This window comes from Dendropsophus ebraccatus, chromosome 4 (genome assembly GCF_027789765.1).
Source record: "Dendropsophus ebraccatus isolate aDenEbr1 chromosome 4, aDenEbr1.pat, whole genome shotgun sequence".
Taxonomy (NCBI): Eukaryota; Metazoa; Chordata; class Amphibia; order Anura; family Hylidae; genus Dendropsophus; species Dendropsophus ebraccatus.
This window is the reverse complement of record NC_091457.1, coordinates 157,843,584-157,868,306: the sequence shown is the minus strand read 5'-3', so window position 1 is coordinate 157,868,306 and position 24,723 is coordinate 157,843,584. Positions and strand designations below refer to the sequence as shown.

General features: G+C 45.7%; 2 protein-coding genes across 2 annotated transcripts; one reads left to right on the top strand and one right to left on the bottom strand.

Moving 5' to 3' along the window:
- The first annotated feature begins 68 nt into the window (after positions 1 to 68).
- Positions 69 to 9,855, top strand: TRMT13 (tRNA methyltransferase 13 homolog). The gene is made up of 11 exons (XM_069967556.1): positions 69 to 304; positions 1,447 to 1,493; positions 1,581 to 1,647; positions 2,157 to 2,216; positions 2,685 to 2,754; positions 5,811 to 5,917; positions 6,342 to 6,509; positions 7,350 to 7,416; positions 7,948 to 8,022; positions 8,550 to 8,964; positions 9,479 to 9,855. The coding sequence occupies exons 1-11, from the start codon at positions 140 to 142 to the stop codon at positions 9,666 to 9,668; spliced, it is 1,431 nt and encodes a 476-aa protein (XP_069823657.1). The 5' UTR covers positions 69 to 139; the 3' UTR covers positions 9,669 to 9,855.
- On the bottom strand, positions 9,049 to 23,684 carry LRRC39 (leucine rich repeat containing 39). The gene is made up of 9 exons (XM_069967555.1): positions 23,475 to 23,684; positions 15,112 to 15,271; positions 14,193 to 14,298; positions 13,707 to 13,863; positions 13,265 to 13,401; positions 11,748 to 11,893; positions 11,518 to 11,670; positions 10,777 to 10,919; positions 9,049 to 9,911 (listed from the first exon to the last, which is right to left on the bottom strand). The coding sequence occupies exons 2-9, from the start codon at positions 15,234 to 15,236 to the stop codon at positions 9,871 to 9,873; spliced, it is 1,008 nt and encodes a 335-aa protein (XP_069823656.1). The 5' UTR covers positions 15,237 to 15,271; positions 23,475 to 23,684; the 3' UTR covers positions 9,049 to 9,870.
- Positions 23,685 to 24,723: the final 1,039 nt, after the last annotated feature.

The following is a 24,723-nucleotide window of genomic DNA, read 5'->3' as shown; positions in this document are numbered from 1 at the left end:
GACGCAATCGCCTTGACGTCGCCATATCTCTTGTGGGAACGTAACGTGCTGCGCCCTTATCGGCCATGTTTGTTGTGGGCAAATGTAGACGTTGTATAAGTTGTAGAGGAGCCCTGAAATACTCCAGATAGAGGAGGTGATGGATGTGAGGGCTGAGGAGAGGGGCCCCTGCCCGGATACTGGCGGTGTTGGGGGCCCCCTGCCGGGCAGGTGCAGTCATTTCGTGCAGAGGAAGAAACGATATTGCAAGATGATCGTGTCCGCAGGGAAGAAGTATTGTGGGGAGCATGCAGACCATGGGGAGGTGATGTATGACTATAGCATGTGCAAACATAGGGGGCAATGCAGCAAAACATCAGTGTTTCCAGGCCAGAGAACACCTTTAAATCCTAGTCAGTGACCTCATAACCTGATGATGTCATCACTGCAGGTAGTGACATCACTAGTAATGGAGCACATGGAGAGGCAGCAGTGATTTCCAATCTGTGCCTCCTCAGGTGTTGCAAAACTACAATTTCCAGCATGCCCAGCTGGGCATACTGGGAATTGTAGTTTTGCCAGCGACTCCGCAACCTGATATCTATCCTCATCATCCCCGATGATGTCATCTCTGCAGATAGTGACATCACTAGCAATCAGATGCAGCAGTGATTTCCAATCCGTGGCTCCCTAGCTGTTGCAAAACTACAACTCCCAGCATGCCCCGTCAACTGTTTGCTGTACATACATGCTGGGAGTTGTAGTTTTGCGACAGCTGGGAAGGACAGGCTGGAACCCGCTGGTAAACATATAGGCATGGGCGTCCACCAGTACTGTCATCCCAGTATGGATCCCTGCAGTCTATGGACCCTTGTAAACAAACAGATGAGACATTAAAGGGGTACTCCAGCAAAAGTCTTTTTCTTTCAAATCAACTGGTGTCAGAAAGATTTGTAATTTACTTCTATTTAAACATCTCAAGTCTTCCAGCTGCTGTATGTTCTGCAGGAAGTGCTGTATTCTTTCCAGTCTGGCACAGTTCTCTCTGCTGCCACCTCTGTCCATGTCAGGAACTGTCCAGAGCAGCAGCAAATCCCCATAGAAAACCTCTCCTGCTCTGGACAGTTCCTGACATGGACAGAGGTGGCAGCAGAGAGCACTGTGTCAGACTGGAAAGAATACAACACTTATTGCAGGACATACAGCAGCTGATAAGTACTGGAAGACTGGACATTTTTAAATAGAAGTAACTTACAAATTTGTATAACTTTCTGAAACCAGGTGATTTGAAATAAAATCTTTTTTCGCCAGAGTACCCCTTTAACAGCAATTACTAAACGAGTGGAAGCAACGTGGTCACCGACCTAGACATCAGCGACTCCCGTGCTGCTCTGGGCCACAGCCTAAGGGTCTGTTCAGACGTAGCAGTTAAGATGACTGACACATCACCATGTGTTTAAATTGCAGGAACCGAACAGCAGAACACGGATCCCTTGTCCTCTGGACCCCGAACAGTGAGTGTCCATGATATCCGTCTATTCAGGATGAGACATTACGTCTCCGCAGAATATTATATACAGTATCCTGTCTTATTCTTATAGCACGGTGTATGAAGATCAGCTGCAGAAACATCTCAAGAAGTGCAACTCCCGAGAGAAGCCTCAGCCGGTGCGTATACAGTGTACACTGCTATAGGATACTGGGGGTAGTAGTGTGACCGACACTGAGGTGCTATACTGTGTGACTGACACATATAACACTGGTAGAGTGTATATACAGTATATATGTATATATATATATATATATATATATATATATATATATATATATTCATTTTTTTTCTATTTTTCCATTTAACCACCTATCCTAGAAAAATTTGGGTTTCAACCTCAGGCCCTCCAGCTGTTACAGAACTACAACTCCTATCATGCCTGGACAGCCAGGGGCTTTAGCAGTTCGACACCCATGTTATAAAACAATCCTGTAATCTTGCAGTTATTCTTCTGGCCACTAAGCCTAATACTAAGCTGAGACTTCCTGCTCCGTCTGTGATGATAAGGAGGAGTCTGCTGTAAAGTGATCTGCACAGCATTACGTCGAAACGTCACACCAGTTGATAGAGAAGACAATAGATGACGCTCACAGCTCAGCCTACCCCTCTTATTATTTTATTGCAGGTTTATTATGTGCACAATGTGAATTCTGGAGCCGTGTCAGCGGATACGAGTCAGGAGCAGGTAAGTGTCGGCCCACATAGTGACTTGTAGTATGATCTCTATAGAAAGCTGATGGCTGTATAATAATAATAATATAATTCCTCCCTTCCCGTCCCTTCCCTATCTCTGCTTGATTGACAGTGACCTGGAAGCAACAGGGATGGGAGGGGGAGTGAGGATGTGTAATCTAGGCTCCCCTGTTCTCCTCTCTGTAGTCAGGTCTGTGAAGTGATTTTTTTTCCTCAGAATTTCCCTATTTTTTGCTCCTGGTCAATCAAAGCCAGGGGTGGGGAACCTTCAACGCCCAAGCTGTGGCAAAACTACAATCCCCATCATGCCTGGACAGCCAAAGGCTGATGGGAATTGTAGTTGTAATTGTAGCTGGAGGGCGGCAGGTTCCCCATCTCTGATCGAAGTGATGAATGTTGGTGTCCTGTTCAGACACAGATACCAGGGGCCGGCACATACACTTACATCTATTACTTTCAGGTGAGCCTTAGTTCCTTGTCCAAGGAAGAGCTGAAGAAGCTTACGGATCAGCTGCTCCAGGTCGCTAAAGGTGAGTGAGTCTCATCCTGGATGGACTAGAAAAACATGGCTGCCCCCCTCCTGCCCTCAGGTTGTGTGTGGTATAACAGCTCAACTCCTTTTACTTTAGTGGCACTGAGCTGCAATACCACACCCAAACTGAGGACAGGAGTGGCGCTGTCTATGGAAGAAAGCGGCCATGTTTTTGTAAGCCTGTATAACCCCTTTAAGTAGATTATTGGTGGCAGAGCCAAAGTAATGAAGCATTGGAGCGCTCCAAATAATCTATGTGATGCGTCTCATTCTCGTTCCGAGCTGCATTCATAGTTCTAATGGCTTCTCATACAGGCAACAACATATGAACACATTATTAAAGTGTAACTCTCATTTACATGTCATGTTTCAAAAATCTATAAGTAATAATAGTACAAGCGATTTTAAGAAACTCTGTAATAGGTTTTATTAAGCAAAAGAGTTTCCTTCTGTACGGAAAAAGCTGTTTTCCTAGCTCCCCCCCTCACTTCAGAAGAAGCAGGATTTCTGTGTCCATTATGCTCTATGGAGAGGGGAGGGGCTGAGAGGAATGAGTGAGCACGGAGAGGAGAAAAGGCAGCCCTGCACAGCACATCATCCTTTAACCTCTTAAGGACATAGGACGTACCGGTACGTCCTATGTCCTCATTAGCACTTCAAAGCGGGGCCGCGCGGCGGCCCCGCTTTGAAGTGCCGCGATCCCGGGTGCCGCGTGTAGCCCGGGACCGCCGCTATTAGCGGGCACGGTCCGATCGCCGTGCCCGCTAATTAGCTAATCGGAGGCAGCTGTCAAAGTTGACAGCTGCCTCCGATTACCGGAGGCAACGTTTCCCTGGTGTCTAGTGGGGGAGATCGCTCCTCCGGGACCTTGTCCCGGAGGAGCGATCTCCGTTACTGATGCCGGCCGGGGACGCGTCCAAGATGGCGCCGTCCTCGGCTCGGCACTCGTTTGTTTCCGGCTGCAGCAGCCGAAAGCCAACGAGTGCCGATCTCATGGATCTCTGCAGCATATCTATGCTGCAGAGATCTCAATGAGAGATCACAGTGTATATAGTAGAAGTCCCCCAGGGGGGCTTCTAGTATATGTGTAAAAAAAAAAAAAAAACGTGTTGTTAATAGTAAAAAGCCCCCTCCCCTAATAAAAGTCTGAATCACCCCCCTTTCCCCAGGTTTTAAATAAAAGTAAACAAATAAATAAATAAATAAACATGTTTGGTATCGCCGCGTGCGTAATCGCCCGAACTATTAATTAATCACATTCCTGATCTCGTACGGTAAACGGCGTCAGCGCAAAAAAATCCCAAAGTGCAAAATTGCGCATTTTTGGTCGCATCAAATCCAGAAAAAATGTAATAAAAAGCGATCAAAAAGTCGTATATGTGCAATCAAGGTACCGATAGAAAGAACACATCATGGAGCAAAAAATGACACCTCGCACAGCCCCATAGACCAAAGGATAAAAGCGCTATAAGCCTGGGAATGGAGCGATTTTAAGGAATGTATATTGGTTAACAACGGTTTGAATTTTTTACAGGCCATCAGATACAATATAAGTTATACATGTTATATATCGTTTTAATCGTAACGACTTGAGGAACATGCATAACAAGTCAGTTTTACCCCAGGGCGAATGGCGTAAAAACACATTTCCCCCAAATAAAAGAAATGCGTTTTTTTTTTCAATTTCACCACACTTTGAATTTTTTTCTGGTTTCGCAGTGTACTTTATGCAAAAATTCAGCCTGTAATTGCAAAGTACAATTAGTGACGCAAGAAATAAGGGGTCATGTGGGTTTCTAGGTGGAAAAATGCAAGTGCTATGACCTTTTAAACACAAGGAGGAAAAACCGAAAACGTAAAAACGAAAATGGGCCATGTCCTTAAAGGGTTAATCTTCTCTAACCAAGCTCCGAGATAATCACTGACCTTTCTGACCTGTGAATCCAGCATTTTATCTTCCCAGTCTCCAAACTGTACAGCTGCTTGTCTCTTCTTCCTGCTCACTCATCCCCCTCGGCCCCTCCCCCCTCCATAGGTTATAATGGACTCAGCAAACCTGTCTTCACTTTGCTTCTTTGTAATGTAGACCACTTTGTCTGATAATGAGCAGATGAGAAGTTAGGGGGGTGTGAGTACAGAAAGAGGCTTTTTTTGCTGATTGCTGCAAAAATATTTTTAATGACAGCTACACTTTAAAGTGTCACTGATGTTTTATTTTTATTTTATTTATTTTTTTCAGAAATCAATAGTACAGGCGATTTTAAGAAACTTTGTAATTGGTTTTATTAAGCAAAAAAAAAAAATTATTTCTGTACTAACAAAGCTGATTTTTACATGCCATTATCTGCATTCAAAAAGACTTTCCCCAGGTCCCCCTCCCCTCCCTCCTCCTCTGTCTCATTCACTGCTCATTATCAAGAAATCTCGGCTCTTTTACAGCAGTTGTGCCCTGTCTAACCTATGGAGAGGGGAGGAGGGATTAGTCACCAGCAGAGAACAAAGGATTACACAGCGGGACCTGTGTGAAAGCCGGTATTCAGAGGTCAGAGAGGTCAGTGCTGACTTCAGAGGAGATAGCCCGGTGATGTAGATTTAAATTAACTCTTTGTTTTCCCTCCACACCTCCCCTCTCCATAGAAAACCATGAAGACAGGGGGGAGAGCGTCTAACTGCTTTTTCATGATAAAAATACATTTTTCGGCTAATAAACCCAATTATAAAGTTTCTTAAAATCGCCTGGACTATTGATTTCTGCAAAAAAAAAATTAAACGACAGTGACACAGATGTCATTCCCTCTGTATTCGGCTCTGTAACTTCAGTGGACGTGCCCTGTCCTTGCTGGGGGTTAGTGTAGCCAGCCATGTTGTAAGAGGATAAGACGCTCCTCCAGCATTAAGCCTATCTGTCATTGCTTGTTCAGTGGCTTTACAGAGCAGGCATTCTGGGAAATGTAGTTCTCACACCCTGATATTGTATGGTATATATGGTAGGTTATATACTGTCTGTGTATCTTTATCTTTGTTGCTTATATGTGTTTGTCTCTATACTCACAGGCCTGGATCCTCCTCTGCGGGACAGGAAGCTCAGTCATCCGGCATTACAGACGGCTCTGAGCGATCCGGCAAATGGAGATTCTGCCGCCAAGCATCTCAGACAGCAGGTAAGGCCTATGCTATTGGATTATATGTGTAGACTGATCAGATCATTGCTGGACCAGTCTGCACCAGAATACATTGACCTGGTCAGTAATGTCAGCTCCTTTATGATCTTTATCTATAATGTTATCATCTGTAGCAGGGATGGGGAACCTTCAGCCCTCCAGCTGTTGCAAAACTACAACTCCCATCATGCCTGGACAGCCAAAGCGAAGCTTTGGCTGTCCAGGCATGATGGGAATTGTAGTTTTGCAACAGCTGGAGATCCAAAGGTTACCCATCCCTGGTCTAAATAAATACCATTATAGCAGCGGGCTCCTCAGTTGTTGCAAAACTACAACTCCCAGCATGCCAGTATAGCTTTAGCCGTTCTCTAAGAACCTATGACATGTTATGGAGGTGATCAGAGTGACTCCTTTCCTACCGCAGGCCTCTATTTTGGGTCATCTGGAAAGACTGGGTTTGCTCGGCCCATCTCGATGTTTTGTAGAATTCGGTGCCGGTAGAGGGAAGTTATCGCACTGGGTTAACACCGCCACCGAAGATGCCGACAACGTCCACTTTCTGCTGGTGGAGAGAGCCACAACCAGGTTTAAGGTGAGAGCTGTGTGGAAACTTAAAGGGATTATGTAGGATTGTAAAAAAAAAAAAACACAGCTACTTTTTTGCAAAAACAGCGACACCCCTGTCCTCAGGTTGTGTGTGGTATTACAACTTAGCTCTATTCACTTCAATAGAACTGAGCTGCAATACCACATCTGAACTGAGGACGAAGGTGGCGCCGTTTCTGGAAGAAATCTGGATAACCCCTTTAAAGTGGTCAAGACTGTCTGCACCACATCGCCCTGAGGATAGGGGGCGCTCCATGGCGCAGGTGTCCCATGTATCAGACACAACTGTTCATGCTTTCACATGAAGAAGGTGAATATATATATATTGCTTCACCATCACGCTTGGGGGAGACCGGCTGTACATGTGATTGCTAATGGCCGTGCGAATGTCGTTTTACCAGCAAATCTTTTCAGACATTGGCCACCACCTTTGGCTATGGCTTCATCCAACTGCTGCAAAGTGAGAACCCGGCCTATATGTGGTAAAATTATATGCGTAATTGGGGAGATTTATCAACCATGGTGTAAAGTGAAACAGGCTCAGTTGCCCCTAGCAACCAATCAGATTCCACCTTTCATTTTCCAAAGAATCTGTGAGGAATTAAAGGTGGAATCTGATTGGTTGCTAGGGGCAACTGAGCCAGTTTCACTTTACACCATGTTTGATAAATCTCCCCCAATAAGGGAATATCATGGCAATATTATACATATTCACAGTATCTAAGCCAGATCCTCTAGATACGATAACCAAAGAGTGTATCACACTTTCCTTTATATAATCACGTTATAAGTGAAAGGTTCACGTTATTTGTTTTTTTGCTCACAGGTGGATGGCAAACAGAGGAAGTCGACGTTTGAGCGGCTGCACATTGACATCCAGCACCTGCACCTAGGTTTGTGGGGGTGATCATTATTGGAGGGGTGAATAATAAGATGTTTTGCAGATTAACTGGTGTCAGAAAGTTATACAGATTTGTAAATTATTTCCATTCAAAAAATCTCTAGTCTCCCAGTACTTATCAGCTGCTGTATGTCCTGCACGAAGTGGTGTATTTTTTGTAGTCTGACACAGTGCTGTCCAGAGCAGTAGCAAATCCCTATAGAAAACCTCTCCTGCTCTGGATAGTTCCTGACATGGACAGAGGTGGCAGCAGAGAGCACTGTGTTAGACTGGAGAGAATACACCATTTCATGCAGCACATACAGCAGCTAATAAGTACTGGAAGACTGGGGATTTTTAAATGAAAATAATTTACAAATGATTTGAAAATCTTTTTTTTTTTCAACATAGTACCCCTTTAACATCACTTCCTTTCATCACAATTGGTTGTACATGGATTTCTGCGGATGAATCAACAATTCTTGTTACATCATCGGCGCCGCATCAATCCAAACCTAAGACCGTTCTGGTTTTATCACTTTAGATCGGGTCCCCAGTCTGGTTGAGAAGCGGCTGCCGGTGATTGGGATCGGTAAGCACCTCTGTGGAGCCGGCACAGGTACATCAGCCATAGAACAATGCTTTAGTCATTTACTGGGATTGGTAAGAGCGTTAACCAGAATGGATGCCACTGTAGCAAACTCTCAGCTGTGACTAATATTGTGTCTGTAGTCAATGAAATCATGAACACGGTGAGATATTGAAATACACAGATTTACTTAAAATGCAGCGGAATACTGACTGTACCAGATTTACTTTGCGGTATTACACTTCAGCTCCGTTCACTTCAATGGAACTGAGCTGCAATACCACATCGAAACTGAGGACTGGAGTGGCGCTGTTTTTGGAAGAAAGCAGCCATGCTTTTGTAATCCCTGTTAACCACAGACATGAGTGTACGCTCATTGTGGGTCAGACGGCTGGGAACCTCGCGAACTCAAAAATAGAGGACATGTTCCCTGTCTGATTGTAGCGCACGCAACTGATAGCTGTTATGTTTCAGCCGTGACGTGGGAGCCCGGTTGATATGTTTGATAAATCTCCCCCTTGGTGTTGCTGAGGTTTCCGTTGTCTTCTCCCCTGTAGATTTGGCTCTTCGATGTCTCGTTCACGACTCCAGTAATCCAGGTGGAGAACCCCAATCCAAGCGCTGCAGGACAGACACTGAGCAGTCCGCCAGTACAGAGCCCCCATACCGGTGCCGCGTGGATGGAGTAGTCATCGCCCTGTGCTGTCACCATCGCTGTGACTGGCAGCACTATGTGGGCAGAGACTTTTTTGAAAGACTTGGACTGGGGCAGCGGGAATTCGGTTTCTTCCAGCGCATGTCCAGCTGGGCTACGTGCGGCACCAGGAGGACATCAGAGGTGGAGAACGCCAGCGAGAGAGCAAACCCTGAGGAGATGGACGAGCATGACCCGGACCAGAGGAACCCTGAGGAGATAGAAGAGCACGACGCGGACCAGAGAAACAATGACTGTAATACAGAGTCCATGGATGGGTGAGGACATGAGGGGGCCTGTATATACTAGTATATACTCCTATATGGAGCACATCCTTAAAGAGACTCTGTCAGTAGGTCCAATTTCAGGGTAGTATAAACTAGTGACAGAGAAGCTGAACAGAATCATGTATCACTTACATTGTACTGTGCAGCTGATCCAGAGATATCTTCCTGAATAACATAGACAATAAGTAGTCCTCTCCATTATGTGCATAAGCTCAGTAGTCCTGAATATTCATGAGAAGCAGAAAACTCCACCCCCAGCTGCTGATTGGCAGTTATCTATTTATGGTGTGTATAGGCAGTCACCTGTCAATCAGCAGCTGGAGGGCGGGGAGAGGGGTGTGACAAGAATCCTATTCTCCTGCATATTAGGAGAACGGCTGAACAGAAGGATGTAAGTAATACAACAATCTGTTCAGCATTTCTGTCACTACTTCATGCTGCACTTATTTAAGGTGGAATAAACTTAGTGACAGATTCCCTTTGACCTCTGTTCTGTGTTTTCCAGGTTACAGCTTTCTGTGGAGGAGCGAGAACGTTTAGGGCGACTTTGCAAGCTGCTCATAGACCGGGGACGTGTGGACTACTTGGAGAGAATGGGATATGAGGCCGGCCTAGAGTATTACACTGAGCGAGAGGTGTCATTAGAGAACATCATCCTGACAGCCATACCTCACGTATATAAAGGGGACGCTTAGCTGTGACCTCATCTTCTCTCAGAACAAAGCGGACAGCTCATCAGGAACACGATGATGTAATTCAGGCTGTCATGCCAGGAAAGTTTACAGTCCGCTTCAGGAAGCCATATTGTTCTGCTCATGAAGCACATTGAGGGGGATGCAGATTCCTATGTGCACAGGATGCAATAAAACAAGGACTCCATGATGTGTCTCGTGTCTGTCAAGAACATGAGCCGCCATCTTTCCTTAGATCCTCATTGTCTGAAATACAAAGTTATTCCAGCATCACTTACTGCTTCCTCTATAACATTTACTGTCCCATCTTATAGGGGTACTCTGAAGGGAAAAAAAATAAATCAACTGGTGTCAGAAAGTTATATAGATTTGTAAATGATTTCTGTAAAAAAAAAATCTCCAGTCGTCCCATACTTATCAGCTGCTGTATGTCCTGCAGGAAGTGGTGTATTCTCTCCAGTCTGACACAGTGCTCTCTACTGCCACCTCTGTCCATGTCAGGAACTGTCCAGAGCAGTAGACGTTTTCTATGGGGATTTGCTGCTGCTCTGGACAGTTCCTGACATTAACAGATGTGGCCGCAGAGAGCACTGTGTCAGGCTGGAAAGGATACACCACTTCCTGCAGGACATAAAGCAGCTGATAAGTACTGGAAGACTGGAGATATTTAAATAGAGCAAATGTACAAATCTGTATAACTTCCTGACACCAGTTGATTAAAAAAAAAAAACCTGCGGCGTACCCCTTTAAAGGCTGCTAACCTGTTAGATCTGCTGCGCCCCCCCAGAGATGCTTGGAAATCTTTGTTTACACTTCCCACAGTGATGACATCACCTACATGCACATGACCACTGCAACCAATCATTGACCGCATTGGTCATGTGTCATACATGCTGGCATCAGTGCTGAGGCCAGTGATTGGCTGTTGTCACATGGATGGATGTGGTGTCATTGCTGCAGGAGCAGGGGGGTAATTACATGATGAGTAATCTTTGTTTTTTAACTATATATTGTTTACTGCAGTTAGAGGGTTTCTTTCTTTTTATGGCGATAACAGGACTATACACTGATAGCATATAACATATAGGACGTGTATGTATGGAGACCAGACCTGCGCTCCCAGCACCGATACTCTGTTGGATATAGGTGTGCATGAACTGTAATCCGTACAGCTCCCTCTCCTCCTCTTCTTCATCTTCACTCGGGGGCAGTGAGACCTCCAGCTCCAGAGGATTGTCCCTAAAGTTTACAAACCTGTCGGAAGAGAAGCTGTTACCACCAGGTCTGGATCTCTTCTCTATTCATAGATCTCTTCACGGATTAGAAATTAGAAAAATAAAGCTTCCTGAAAATAACAGCGCCACCCCTGTCCTCGAGTTTTTTTTTGTTATTACATTTCAGCCCAATACAATGAAACTGAGCTGCAAAACCCAGAGAAGAGTGGTGCTGTTTCAGGAAGAAAGTGGACATGTTTTTCTAATCCTGGACAACCGCTTTAAAGGGGTACTCTGTAATTTACTTCTACTTAAAATCCTCCAGTCGTCCAGTACTTATCAGTTGCTGTATGTCCTGCAGGAAGTGGTGTACGCTTTCCAGTCTGACATAGTGCTCTCTGCTGCCACCTCTGTCCAGAGCAGCAGCAAATCCTCATAGAAAACCTCTCCTGCTCTGGACAGTTCCTGACATAGAATATGGAGTAGTGTGTCAGACTGGAAAGAATACACCACTTCCTGTAGGACATACAGCAGCTGATAAGTGATGGAAGACTGGAGATTTTTAAATAGAAGTGAATTACAAACTATATAACTTTCTGTCACCAGTTAATATGAAAGAACTCTTCTGCAGCTCTTACCTGAGGTTCTCCAAGCTCTGCAGACAGGCCGGGATCCCTCTCATCTGGTTATTGCTGAGAACGAGTGTATTGAGGTTCTGTAGTCGGCAGATAGAATCGGGCAGCTCTGAGATTTCATTGCGTTGTAGCCATAAGGTGTGCAGACACTGCATTCTGTATCAGGAGACCCATAGAGAGGAGTCATATACTGTGACCCAGAGGCCGTATAGCAGCTACATGGCAGCACTTACTTGTCTATATCTTGGGGTAGTGTCTTCAGCTTATTGCTCCCCATATCCAGCCACTCCAGTGCTGGGAGCTGTAATACCGCTGCCGGGATGGTCGGAAACTGGTTCATACTCAGGTCCAGATGTGTCAGCTCCGTCAGTGTACTGAGCTGGAGGAGGGATGAGATGTATACTGAGGACCTGCAGTATGCCGCCATACAGTGCACTATTATATTACTATACTGAGCACCTGCAGTGTGCCGCCATACAGTGCACTATTATATGACTATACTGAGGACCTGCAGTATGCCGCCATACAGTGCACTATTATATGACTATACTGAAGATCTGCAGTATGCCGCCATACAGTGCACTATTATATGACTATACTGAGCACCTGCCGTGTGCCGCCATACAGTGCACTATTATATTACTATACTGAGGACCTGCAGTATGCCGTCATACAGTGCACTAATATATGACTATACTGAGGACCTGCAGTATGCCGCCATACAGTGCACTATTATATGACTATACTGAGGACCTGCAGTGTGCCGCCATACAGTGCACTATTATATTACTATACAGAGGATCTGCATTGTGCCGCCATACAGTGCACTATTATACGACTTTACTGAGGACCTGCAGTGTGCCGCCATACAGTGCACTATTATATGACTATACTAAGCACCTGCCGTGTGCCGCCATACAATGCACTATTATATGACTATACTGAGCACCTGCCGTGTGCCGCCATACAGTGCACTATTATATGACTATACTGAGGACCTGCAGTGTGCCGCCATACAGTGTACTATTATATGACTATACTGAGGACCTGCAGTGTGCCACCATACAGTGCACTATTATATGACTATACTGAGGACCTGCAGTATGCCACCATACAGTGCACTATTATATGACTATACTGAGGATCTGCATTGTGCCGCCATACAGTGCACTATTATATGACTATACTGAGGACCTGCAGTGTGCTGCCATACGGTGCACTATTATATGACTATACTGAGGACCTGCAGTGTGCCGCCATACAGTGCACTACTATATTACTATACTGAGGATCTGCATTGTGCCGCCATACAGTGCACTATTATACGACTATACTGAGGATCTGCAGTGTGCCGCCATACAGTGCACTATTATATGACTATACTGAGGACCTGCAGTGTGCCGCCATACGGTGCACTATTATATGACTATACTGAGTATCTGCAGTGTGCCGCCATACAGTGCACTATTATATGACTATACTGAGCACCTGCCATGTGCCGCCATACGGTGCACTATTATATGACTATACTGAGTATCTGCAGTGTGCCGCCATACAGTGTACTTTTATATGACTATACTGAGGACCTGCAGTGTGCCGCCATACGGTGCACTATTATATGACTATACTGAGTATCTGCAGTGTGCCGCCATACAGTGCACTATTATATGACTATCTAAGAACCTGCCGAGTGCCGCCATACAGTGCACTATTATATCAGCAGTAGAGAGAGTCCTCTGTGTTCTCCTACCTGTGCCGGGAGCTCTTTAATGTCTTTATTCACAGCAAGTTCCAGTCTCTCCAGACTCTGGCAGCCGCTTATTTCCGCAGGGACCTCGGCTATACGGTTATAACTCAGCAGAAGTTCACGAAGCTTAGTGAGCCGGCCTAAGATGTGAGAATGAAAAGAAGAGCAGATCGTACATCGGCCGTTGGTTCTTTACTCCAAAGGAAGCGCCGCCCTGTCCTCAGGTTGTGAGCGGTATTACAACTCTTCTCCATTGATTTGAATGGAACTGAGCCTCAAAAACCCCCATACCCAACCTGAGGACAGGGGTGGTGCTGTTTCAGGAAGAAAGTGGCCATGTTTTTTCTAATCCTAGATAACCCCTTTAACTAGGATTACATCCATAACAGAAGGTTCTATAAGCAGCAGGAATACAGAGAATAAATCCTTATGTCTATGTCCTCACCGATCTCCCGAGGAATCGTATTTATCGCATTTCGAGATAAGTCCAGAACCAGCAGGTGACTGAAGCTGGCAATGAAGGCGGGGATGGCGGTCAGGCCCGTGCGGTGTAGTTGCCATTCCTGAAGTTGGGGTAACTTCACCAAACAAGCTGGAAGTGTCTGGATGTAAGAAAGGAGGCAGGAGAGGTGATAGTATGAGTTCTCTATGATTGCCAGTAATAAACACACAGGACTTTCTTTCCCTTAGCAGTTAGCAGTAGTTAAGCCCCGCCCTCCTCATCCAGTGTTCTGTCCTGATCTAGCTGTTACTAGAGACAGATTTCCATTAACAACAGTGAGTGGACAGCAGACTGCAGAGGAGTGAGACACCTAGTGGCCAAGACTTTAGAGCTGTTTTGCTGGGTTGAGGAGTCATCCATCTTTGGTAAATGAAGTGATATATAAATATGTTAGCAATCACATAGACAATACTTTCAGACATCACTCACCTTCCACTCTTCCTTTTCTATCCTGAGGATTAATCTTCCATCTTCATTGTAAACTTTTTCTTTTAGCTTCGATAACTGGATCCGACTTTCCCATACATTGGAGATTCTGTTCCGGCAAAGGATGATATATATATATTACCTATGTGTATATACCATGCCTCATATATTGTAAACCACCAAAGTTTAGTCATGACTAAAGAGGAGCGACCCTGGCGCACATTAGGGCTTGTCCAAACTGATTGTGCAACATTTGACTACCGGTGGTTGAAGAAGTTGGATGCTGCCCTAAGGAGTCCTGGAAGCCATGGATAGAGCCTTAGGGTCCTATTCCACGGGCCGAGCAGGGCCCGATCAATGATGCAAACGAGCGCCGATCTGCTAGATTGACGCTCGTTTACTGGGCCTATTCCACGGCCCGACAATCGTTAACGAGGGCTGCAGGGACATCGTTACCTATGTCCTTGCAGCATACATTACCTAGCAGGGCTTCTCCTCCGCTCCTGTCAGACCGCTCAGCCAATCACTGGCCACGGCGGTCCCGGCCAATGATTGGCTGAGCGGTCTGACAGCTCAGTCAGGCGGCACTGAAGCTGATGCTGCGCCGCGGGACCCGGGAGGAAGACGGAGCGGAGGAGAAGCCCTGCTAGGTAATGTATGGTGCTTCTCAAATCGTCGGTCGCCCGCCGCGCACCGCTATTCCACGAAGCAATGTACAGTGGGGGATCAATGGTTTTAGGTTTGGGCCTAAATAAACGATCGTTTCTCTATTCCACTGAGCAATAATTGGCCGAATCGGGCCATTTCGGCCAATTATCGCTCCGTGGAATAGGCCCCATAGGCCATGGGCTTGCTTGAAGTGCTCTCATCTCTACAAGTCATAGACTGACCCTATGGTACATTGTGGTGTTTCTCTACTCACTCTCCCAGTGAAGCTTTCCCCCTCCGGCCCTTCTCCGCTTTCAGCTCCTCCTGGTGTTTCTGGATTCTGCTCTCCCACAAAGCTTTGATATTCGAGATTGACCCCAAGCAAACCAGAGCGGTCATGGTGCGGCTATAGGACGGGGACTGGACTCGACCGTCTATAAAAGACAAAGAATTTATAAGCTGATATCCCGGGAAATTGCATCACAAATGTTACAGAAGGAGCTAAGGGAGGTGAGTCTTGTTGTACCTGGCAGGGCGGCCATAAAATGTGGGGTTATTTATCCACCAAAGATGATACGTTGGATAAAATTACGTATGTGATGTCTCTTAAGGCCCTATTCCACGGAGCGACTATCGGACGTTAATTGTCCCGTGGAATAGAAGGCAATGATCAGCCGACATCGTTCTTGTCAGCTGATCGTTGAAGTCATTTGTCTTTTAACATGTTGAAAGACAAACGACTTATATAGCAGCGATCTGCTGCCGTCTCTCCGTGCAATAGGAGCAGCGTCAGCAGACCAACGCGATATCCTATGGGCTGCCCAGACGATCACCCGGGCCACCCCCTGGCCCTGCCAGGACTCACCCGCTCGCTGCTGCCGCGCGTAATTGTGGCGGCAATAGCGCTCGTTTGCTCCTCTCAGTCGACCCCTGTAATAGGGCCTTTACCAAAGACGTCAGTTCTCTAAGTTACCTATTACACAAAGCGATTTTTAATGATTGACGACTAACGATAAACGATCGCAAACGAGATTGTTTATTGTTAACCTGAAATCGTTCACCATATTACACAGAACGATGGTCGTTAGTTTCGATCGTTACTACAATCGTTATTGCGATCGTTACTACGATTGTTTGCTCCATCTGATTCCAGCAAAACGACGAACAACGTGCAATTACACTGAACGATTAGTGAACAAATGCGAAACTTGAGCGAACGAATGTGGAATTACAGCGAACGATTAGCAATAACTTTAGTGTCAGATCTAAAGGCCCTATTAGACAGAGCGATTATCGTAGAATGGCAGCAACAGCGAGCGGGGAACGAGGAGCATACAAGAGCTAATAGCGTTCGTTTGCTCCTCACTGTCAGCCCGTGGAATAGGGGCTTTAATCAACGATCAACAACATACGAATGATTTTTCAATCGTTGCTTGCAATTACACAGAACGATTATAGTTTAAATTTGAATGATATGACGATTTTTCGCACGATAATCGTCCCATGTAATAGGGCCCTAAGTCAAAGTCTATCTAGACTGGGGTGCGAAATCCAAACATCTCTATATTCTTTACCACTAATCCCTAAGGAAGCATGAACTTTCTTGGTTGGATTCCAATGCCCTGGCCCTCAAGTTAGTCACCTTTTTGGCCGAGCCTTCAGGTTTGAGTTTGGCCACATTTACGTACTATCCGGGAACAAGGTGGAGGTCAGGATCTGTGTCAATCAGGAGTCAGGATCAGTAGAACAAGGAATGAGACTCAGGAAGGAGACAAAGGAACCCAGGGCAGGCTGCCTTCAAAAAAGTCATTGGAACCAACGTCATCTTCTGGCACTGGCTGCCACGGCACCTGACATCGCTGTAGAGCACAAGTGTCAAACTGCGGCCCTCCAGCTGCAGCCAAAGCTGAAGGCATGATGGGAATTGTAATTTTGCAACAGCTGGAGGGCCGAAGGTTCCTCATCCTGCATTGGATATTCCCCGACCTGTGACTCTCCACTTGTTGCAAAACTACAATTCTCGACATGGCCGGATAGCCGAAGCTGTCCACTGTCAGGGCATGCTGGGAATTGTAGTTTTGTAACAGCTGGAGAGCACTACATTAGTATTATTACCTTGAAAAGTCCAGATTTGCTTCGGAAGCCTAGAAGTGTCCTGTGCGCATGTCAGCCATATACAGCACCCCGAGCAGCTGTCATTCTGCCTAAACAACATAATTCGGTGTATAGCTATTTATATAAGCGACATAGTATTCATATCAGTGTAATGCGGATCAGGACATACCCTGCCCGGCCTAATCCCTCATAATAAATTCAAGGCAACCCAAAATAACCCCGACATGTGGCGACTTATCTCCGACCTCATAATGTATAGAGCCCAATGCTGACACTAAGCCCTGGATGGTTTCTGCTGTATATGTAATGGCCGGACAGCTGAACCCTTCTCCAGACCCTCCAGCTGCCAGACTCATCTTCCCGTCATCCATAAAGCTCTCCATAGTGTGACCACTCTCTACGTCTGGGCCAGTGCCATGATCAGCTGCAGCCATGGGCCCAGGAGGACCCGAATATGGCTGAAGACCTCGTCCTTGTATGTAACATGCTCCACTATTGTACCAGAGAAAGTGATGTTATTAGAGAAGCATTGATTTATATTTCCCTTGACACTAGCAGTCCTAGAGCCCCATAGACGTAAGATTACCCATAGATGCCAGTGCAAATGGAGGGCTCTGACTACAACCATCCAATGGAGTCCAGTGCAAATGGAGGGCCCTGACTACAACCATTCAATAGATTCCAAAGCAAATGGATGGCTCTGACTATACCATCCAATGGAGTCCAGTGCAAATGGAGGGCTCTGACTATACCACCCGATGGAGTCCAGTGCAAATGGAGGGCTCTGACTACAACTATTTAATGGAGTCCAGTGCAAATGGAGGGCCCTGACTACAACCATTCAATAGATTCCAAAGCTAATGGATGGCTCTGACTATACCATCCAATGGAGTCCAGTGCAAATGGAGAGCTTTGACTATACCATCCAATGGAGTCCAGTGCAAATGGAGGGCTCTGACTATACCATGCAATGGAGTCCAGTGCAAATGGAGGGCCCTGACTATACCATCCAATGGAGTCCAGTGCAAATGGAGGGCTCTGACTATACCATCCAATGGAGTCCAGTGCAAATGGAGGGCTCTGACTATACCATCCAATGGAGTCCAGTGCAAATGGAGGGCTCTGACTATACCATCCAATGGAGTCCAGTGCAAATGGAGGTCTCTGACTACAACCATTCAATAGATTCCAAAGCAAATGGAGGGCTCTGACTATACCATCCAATGGAGTCCAGTGCAAATGGAGAGCTTTGACTATACCATCCAATGGAGTCCAGTGCAAATGGAGGGCTCTGACTATACCATGCAATGAAGTCCAGTGCAAATGGAGGGCCCTGACTATACCATCCAATGGAGTCCAGTTCAAATGGAGGGCCCTGACTACAACCATTCAATAGATTCCAAAGCAAATGGATGGCTCTGACTATACCATCCAATGGAGTCCAGTGCAAATGGAGAGCTTTGACTATACCATCCAATGGAGGCCAGTGCAAATGGAGGGCTCTGACTATACCATGCAATGGAGTCCAGTGCAAATGGAGGGCCCTGACTATACCATCCAATGGAGTCCAGTGCAAATGGAGGGCTCTGACTATACCATCCAATGGAGTCCAGTGCAAATGGAGGGCTCTGACTATACCATCCAATGGAGTCCAGTGCAAATGGAGGGCTCTGACTACAACCATCCAATGGAGTCCAGTGCAAATGGAGGGCTCTGACTATACCATGCAATGGAGTCCAGTGCAAATGGAGGGCCCTGACTATACCATCCAATGGAGTCCAGTGCAAATGGAGGGCTCTGACTATACCATCCAATGGAGTCCAGTGCAAATGGAGGGCTCTGACTATACCATCCAATGGAGTCCAGTGCAAATGGAGGGCTCTGACTATACCATCCAATGGAGTCCAGTGCAAATGGAGGTCTCTGACTACAACCATTCAATAGATTCCAAAGCAAATGGATGGCTCTGACTATACCATCCAATGGAGTCCAGTGCAAATGGAGAGCTTTGACTATACCATCCAATGGAGTCCAGTGCAAATGGAGGGCTCTGACTATACCATGCAATGGAGTCCAGTGCAAATGGAGGGCCCTGACTATACCATCCAATGGAGTCCAGTTCAAATGGAGGGCTCTAACTATACCATCCAATGGAGTCCAGTGCAAATGGAGGGCTCTGACTATACCACCCAATGGAGTCCAGTGCAAATGGAGGGCTCTGACTACAACCATCCAATGGAGTCCAGTGCAAATGGAGGGCCCTGACTACAACCATTCAATAGATTCCAAAGCAAATGGATGGCTCTGACTATACCATCCAATGGAGTCCAGTGCAAATGGAGAGCTTTGACTATACCATCCAATGGAGGCCAGTGCAAATGGAGGGCTCTGACTATACCATGCAATGGAGTCCAGTGCAAATGGAGGGCTCTGACTATACCATCCAATGGAGTCCAGTGCAAATGGAGGGCTCTGACTATACCATCCAATGGAGTCCAGTGCAAATGGAGGGCTCTGACTACAACCATCCAATGGAGTCCAGTGCAAATGGAGGGCTCTGACTATACCATGCAATGGAGTCCAGTGCAAATGGAGGGCCCTGACTATACCATCCAATGGAGTCCAGTGCAAATGGAGGGCTCTGACTATACCATCCAATGGAGTCCAGTGCAAATGGAGGGCTCTGACTATACCATCCAATGGAGTCCAGTGCAAATGGAGGGCTCTGACTATACCATCCAATGGAGTCCAGTGCAAATGAAGGTCTCTAACTACAACCATCCAATGGAGTCTAGTGCAAATGAAGGGCTCTGACTATACCATCCAATGGAGTCCAGTGCAAATGGAGGGCTCTGACTATACCATGCAATAGAGTCCAGTGCAAATGGAGGGCTCTGACTATACCATCCAATGGAGTCCAGTGCAAATGGAGGGCTCTGACTATACCATCCAATGGAGTCCAGTGCAAATGGAGGGCTCTGACTATACCATCCAATGGAGTCCAGTGCAAATGGAGGGCTCTGACTATACCATGCAATGGAGTCCAGTGCAAATGGAGGGCCCTGACTATACCATCCAATGGAGTCCAGTGCAAATAAAGGGCTCTGACTATACCATCCAATGGAGTCCAGTGCAAATGGAGGGCTCTGACTATACCATCCAATGGAGTCCAGTGCAAATGGAGGGCTCTGACTATACCATCCAATGGAGTCCAGTGCAAATGGAGGGCTCTAACTACAACCATCCAATGGAGTCTAGTGCAAATGGAGGGCTCTGACTATACCATCCAATGGAGTCCAGTGCAAATGGAGGGCTCTGACTATACCATGCAATGGAGTCCAGTGCAAATGGAGGGCTCTGACTATACCATCCAATGGAGTCCAGTGCAAATGGAGGGCTCTGACTATACCATCCAATGGAGTCCAGTGCAAATGGAGGGCTCTGACTATACCATCCAATGGAGTCCAGTGCAAATGGAGGGCTCTGACTATACCATCCAATGGAGTCCAGTGCAAATGGAGGGCTCTGACTACAATCATCCAATAATCATGGTTGTCTTATGTGGTTGTCTAATGTTTCATCTTCTGACTGTGTTCCCAAAAAGACTCTAGTGTATTGGGAACATCCAGGTGTACCTGGTATAGGAGACTGCACACTACTTGTTACTCACCTTGTCCGGTTCCTGTATTGGGCTCTAGTGAGCGATCACAGCTCCGAGCCATGGTTCTGTCCTTTTGCTAGACAACCTACATATCATCTGCTCCTTCTCTAGAGTCTTCTGCAGGGTTATTGCCTTCTTCAGGCTACAGCGACATTATATACCAAGACAGCCGGACCAAGTCTTAATGGCTCATATCAGGGATGGGGATTGGGGAACCTTCGTCCTTCCAGCTCAGCTTTGGCTCTCCAGGCATGATGGGAATTGTAGTTTTGCAACAGCTGGAGGGACGAAGGTTCCCCATCCCTGGCTTATATGAAGCTAGGCTCTCTTGGGTTCCTTTGCCTCCTTCCTTTCCTGATACTCATTCATTGAGCTACCGATCCCGACTCCTCATTGACGCAGTTTCTGACCTTGTTCCTGGATAGGGTTGAGTAAAACTAGTAAATGAGACTGAACTCGAATCTGACATTTTGGCCATTGATTGCTTCAGTCTAAGGCCATGTTCACATGACGTAAAAGACCGGCCGTTCCGTGACCCGGCCAGGTCACGGAAGATCTTCCGTGCGTGCCCGCATCAGAACTCCCCATAGCACACTATGAAGCAAGCGGCCGGAGCCGCTCGCTTCATAGTGTGAACTGACAGGGTTTCCTACAGCAGCTATTCACTGAATAGTGGCCGCAGAAAACGGACATGTATACTATGTGTATACGCTCCAGCCTGGATCCCATAGACACCCGGCCAACGTATTTTTTCGTATTTATACGGCCGTTGTTGCAAATTGCCGTATAAATACGAAAAAATATGTTGTGTGAACATAGCCTAAATAAGTTGATGCTGCTTTCAAGCCTGGAAAAGATACAGGACTAGGACTTTTATTCTGGATTGTTCCAAGCAACTGGATGCGGCACTCACTGAAGTTCAGTTCAAAGGAGCTTTTATTCCATCACATATAGTCGCGGGATGGAGACTTAAGAGTGAACGACCATTATGCACACTAAGGGACCTATTAGACTAAGTGATTTATAAGATCGAAAACTAGATCTTTTATCGTTAACGTGAAATTGTTCACCATATTACACAATGATAGTCGTTACCATGATCGTTTACTTTATCTGATCCCGGCAAATGAAGGAACAATGTTCAATTACACTGAACGATTAGCGAACGAATGTGGAATTACAGCGAACAATTAACAATTATTTTGGTGTCAGAAATAGATGAACAATTTCTCATTGGAAGTTTGATCGTTGCCTGCATTTACACCAAAAGATTATTGTTTACATTCAAACAATATAACGATAATTTGCACGACAATCACCACAGATCATACCTGCCCCAAGTGTGGTGCCCCTCCACTCATCTCCACCTTACGTGCACCCTCACACCTCAGTGGTGTCTCTTAGGGCCCTATTCCACCGGACGATTATCGTTCAGATTATCGTTAAATCGTTCGAATCTAAACGATAATCGTTCGGTTGAATAGCAGTTAACGATTAACGACCGAAGAGAAATCGTTGATCGCTTTATATCAGACCTGGACCTATTTTTATCGTTGCTCGTTCGCAAATCGTTCACATTGAATAAGACGTCGCTCAGTCATTCACAGTAGATACAAACGCAATAGCGAAGAAATAGCGAAGAAAAAACGATCGCAAATACAATCATAAGTAACGATTATCGTTCCATGGAAATGAGTGAACGTTTTCAGGTCTTTCACAATAGCGGTTGTTTGAGATTGTTAAACGTTAATGATTATGCGAACGATAATCGGCCGGTGGAATAGGGCCCTTAGGTATGTGATACTCAGTGATTCAAATAGAATGTACTAGTAATCTGTGTTCTAGTTTGTATGATAAAATGAAATGTACTGTAAATGTCATATGTTTACATGGCTAATGTATCTTTACCGATTGCTACTACTCTTAAGCTTCTCCATCCCCTTCTCCTTTCTGTAACTCCCTTCCCCATTTTACTAAAAAGTTAATAAAAGCTTAATTAAAAAAAAAAAAAAAAAAGTGCACGATAATCATCCTGTGTAATAGGGCCCTAACACCTGTGCGCTCTACTAAGGGTCAGGAGGAAGCGTACAGGTTTTAGTGCTCGAAACAGTCCATTGCCGCTGAGTCTCCATCCCATGTCTGGATGTGACGGAATAAAAGCTTTGTTAAACTGAACTTCAGTGAGTGCCGCATCTGTTCCTCTTCATTTACCAAAGTTATCAATGGCCGGGCAGTGAAGTTCAGGTCTGACCACGTTTATATGAGTGTCGCTCCTGTCTCACCCTTGGGACTGGTACTCTGACGCAGTCTCCTCTCCTGTCTCGTCTGTTACATCCCGACCTCTCTCCTGGGGACAATTCTCATCTTTATTCCTGACTACACCAAAACTATTGCCACCAATTGGTGACTACAATTGGACATAACATCGGAATCCAACCCAAAAAGTCCACACCTCTATAAAGGGAACAGGTATTTTTTTTTTCCCGAAGGGGGACACTATGAGGGGGTTATATTACTAAAGGGGACACTCTAAGGAAACATAATTACCATGGGGAGAATTAGTACTATGGGGGTAACTCTGGGGGGGGGCATTATTATGGGGTATTAGAGGGAGGAGTGTTATTATTACTATTGGGAGCATTATTACTTCTGTACTTCTGTTCCACTATTTCTGCAGTATTTGGGCAGCACAGCAAGCATAGTATTAGGGGTAGCAACATGATGGGGGTGTTTGGGTTAGGTTTGGGGAAAATCAGAAAGAAGTGTGGAACCAGACGACAAACTTCAGAGACAAGACGTGGCTGAAATAAGTCTTCATGACAGTCTGGGCCAAATGGAGAAGATGAAGAAATGTAACTCACCCAGATCCGTCTACTGTCTGTATCCAGATGCCATAGCCAGGACTTCTCCTCTCAGAACAGACCTGAGGCTGAAGGGCCGAGTATACGTCTCATAGATACTATACCATGCTATCATCCTTAGCGTCTGTAATCATAACACGTGTCCCCATAATGTTCTGTATAATGTCAAATCTTCCAGCAGAAGCGGCCGTTGCAGTCCCTGCGCTCCGTCTGTACATGGAGGAATGTCACCCATCATCTGAATGTGACACGTGACCGGACGAAAATAACCTCCAGAGCATGAGGCCAGACACTGTGACAGGTGGGACGTCACCGGTGCCTGACAGGGTGCTGTCCGTACAATGACGTCGTATGTGACACCAACAAAAACACTCTCCCTAATATTAACACCATATCCACCATAAAAGTTGAGTCAACCACTAAAATTCTGAAAAGAACTTTGGAATAAAACTTATTATAAATTCTGCTGAATCTTTTCCTAGAAAACGATATATATATCAGTCTGCTCAGCTCCTCCTCTATCACATGATGCCGGCAGATAACATGTTCAATGTGACACGTTCCCTTTAAGGATGATGCAAACTTAACAATAATTCCACAACATACAAAGTAAAAATTTGGTTTATTTTATTTTATTGGTTATTTTATTGTTTATTTCAAAGCCTAAAGATGACAAAGCAGAATTATTCTTTACATCCAGCAGGTATGGTCGGATATAATACTAGTCTAGTACAGTAATGAAGCTTACCCTAGAGAGAGAACAATGTTATATAGCTAGCCTATAGAAAATGGCGGCGGCAGGACAAGCTCTGTTAATGTCCAAGATGGTGGTTCCCAAATGCCTCGATGATGTGTCTATAAACCACACAAGTATGCGCAGGCCACTAGTCACACGGTTTTGCTAGTGAGACATCAGTTTTCCAGACAAAATTGTGTGGCCAATGTCCATGGTGGTTTCGTATCATTGGACATTACTGGCGTCGATTGGATCTGTCAAACTGTTCGGGTCCGGCAACATTCTCCATACCTGAATGCTCGGCATTGGATTAGCGGTGGCTTGTCGTCCTAGGGAGTCGTGAAAAAAAACAGATACAGCCATAGGCCATAGTTTGTATCCATGTTTGTCAGGACTCCCTAGGTCTGCATCCAACTTCTTCAGCCATCGGTAATCAACCGAACGTTCCAGTTTGGAGAATGTTGCCGGACCCGAACAGTTTGACAGAGCTACTCAACACTAGACATTACCAAT